Source organism: Calidris pugnax, unplaced genomic scaffold, assembly GCF_001431845.1.
Source record: "Calidris pugnax isolate Ruff unplaced genomic scaffold, ASM143184v1 scaffold571, whole genome shotgun sequence".
Taxonomy (NCBI): Eukaryota; Metazoa; Chordata; class Aves; order Charadriiformes; family Scolopacidae; genus Calidris; species Calidris pugnax.
This window is the reverse complement of record NW_015091263.1, coordinates 77,075-77,994: the sequence shown is the minus strand read 5'-3', so window position 1 is coordinate 77,994 and position 920 is coordinate 77,075. Positions and strand designations below refer to the sequence as shown.

The 920-nt window shown below is 63.5% G+C and overlaps 1 protein-coding gene across 1 annotated transcript in view; it reads right to left on the bottom strand.

Moving 5' to 3' along the window:
* The window catches only part of LOC106898902 (sphingosine 1-phosphate receptor 1-like), a 5,773-nt gene extending 4,862 nt beyond the window's left edge, over nucleotides 1-911 (bottom strand). Inside the window, exon 1 of the mRNA XM_014960482.1 lies at nucleotides 3-911. Coding sequence (XP_014815968.1) covers nucleotides 3-911 — 909 coding nt within the window. The remainder of the gene's footprint in view (nucleotides 1-2) is intronic.
* Nucleotides 912-920: the final 9 nt, after the last annotated feature.

Genomic DNA, 920 nt, shown 5'->3' with positions numbered 1-920 from the left:
AGAAGACGCAGGACGGCCCGGCACATCTCCCGACTGGTCCCGGTGTAGATGAGGGGGTTGAGGAGAGAGTTGGCCATGGCCAAACCCAAGAAGTAGTCGGCGTGGTAGAGCACGGCGCAAGCCCGGGGGCAACACCAAGCGTCCAGGAGGAGGAGGAGGAAGAGGGGGGACCAACAAGCGATGAAGGTCCCCACCACCACCGTCACCGTTTTGAGAAGAGCCGGAGATTTGGGGGCCGGGCGGAGGTTGGCGGAACGACGGACGGCCCGGTAGAGACGAGCGTAGAGGATGACGATGGCCAAGAGGATGGCGAGGAAGATGGCCACGCAGAAGAAGACGTAGCGCTTGGAGTAGAGGGGGAGGACGGTGGAGCAGACCCTCAGGTCGCCCAAACAATTCCAACCCAACCCTGGCAAGGCCGCCAAGGCCACCGCCAAACCCCAACTGGTGGCCACCAACCGCCAAGTCCGGCCTTTGGTGGTGGAAGAAGCCGCCGAAACCACCCGGACCCGGGCCATGGTGAGGTGTCGCTCCACCGCGATGGCCAAGAGGCTGAGGACGGAGGCGGCCAAGGTGAGGAAGACCCCCCCTTCCCTCAGGAACCAAAGAGCCGGGGTCAACCTCAAGGTGTTGGCCCCCGAGAGGACGATGTTGGCCGTGTAGGCCACGCCGGCCAAAAGATCGGAGAGGGTGAGGTTACCCAAGAGGTAAAACATGGGAGAATGGAGCTTCTTGGTCTTCCAGATGGTCACCAGCACCACCAGGTTCTCGGCCACGATGAGGCAACAGCCCAAGAGGAAGAGGAGGGTGTGGGGACGAAGGCCCCCCCGGTATCTCCCCGGGTGCAGCTTCCCCGTGTAGTTGTAGTGAAGGGCCAAGATGGCGTCTTCGGGGAAGGGACCCGGCGCCATCGGGGGGGG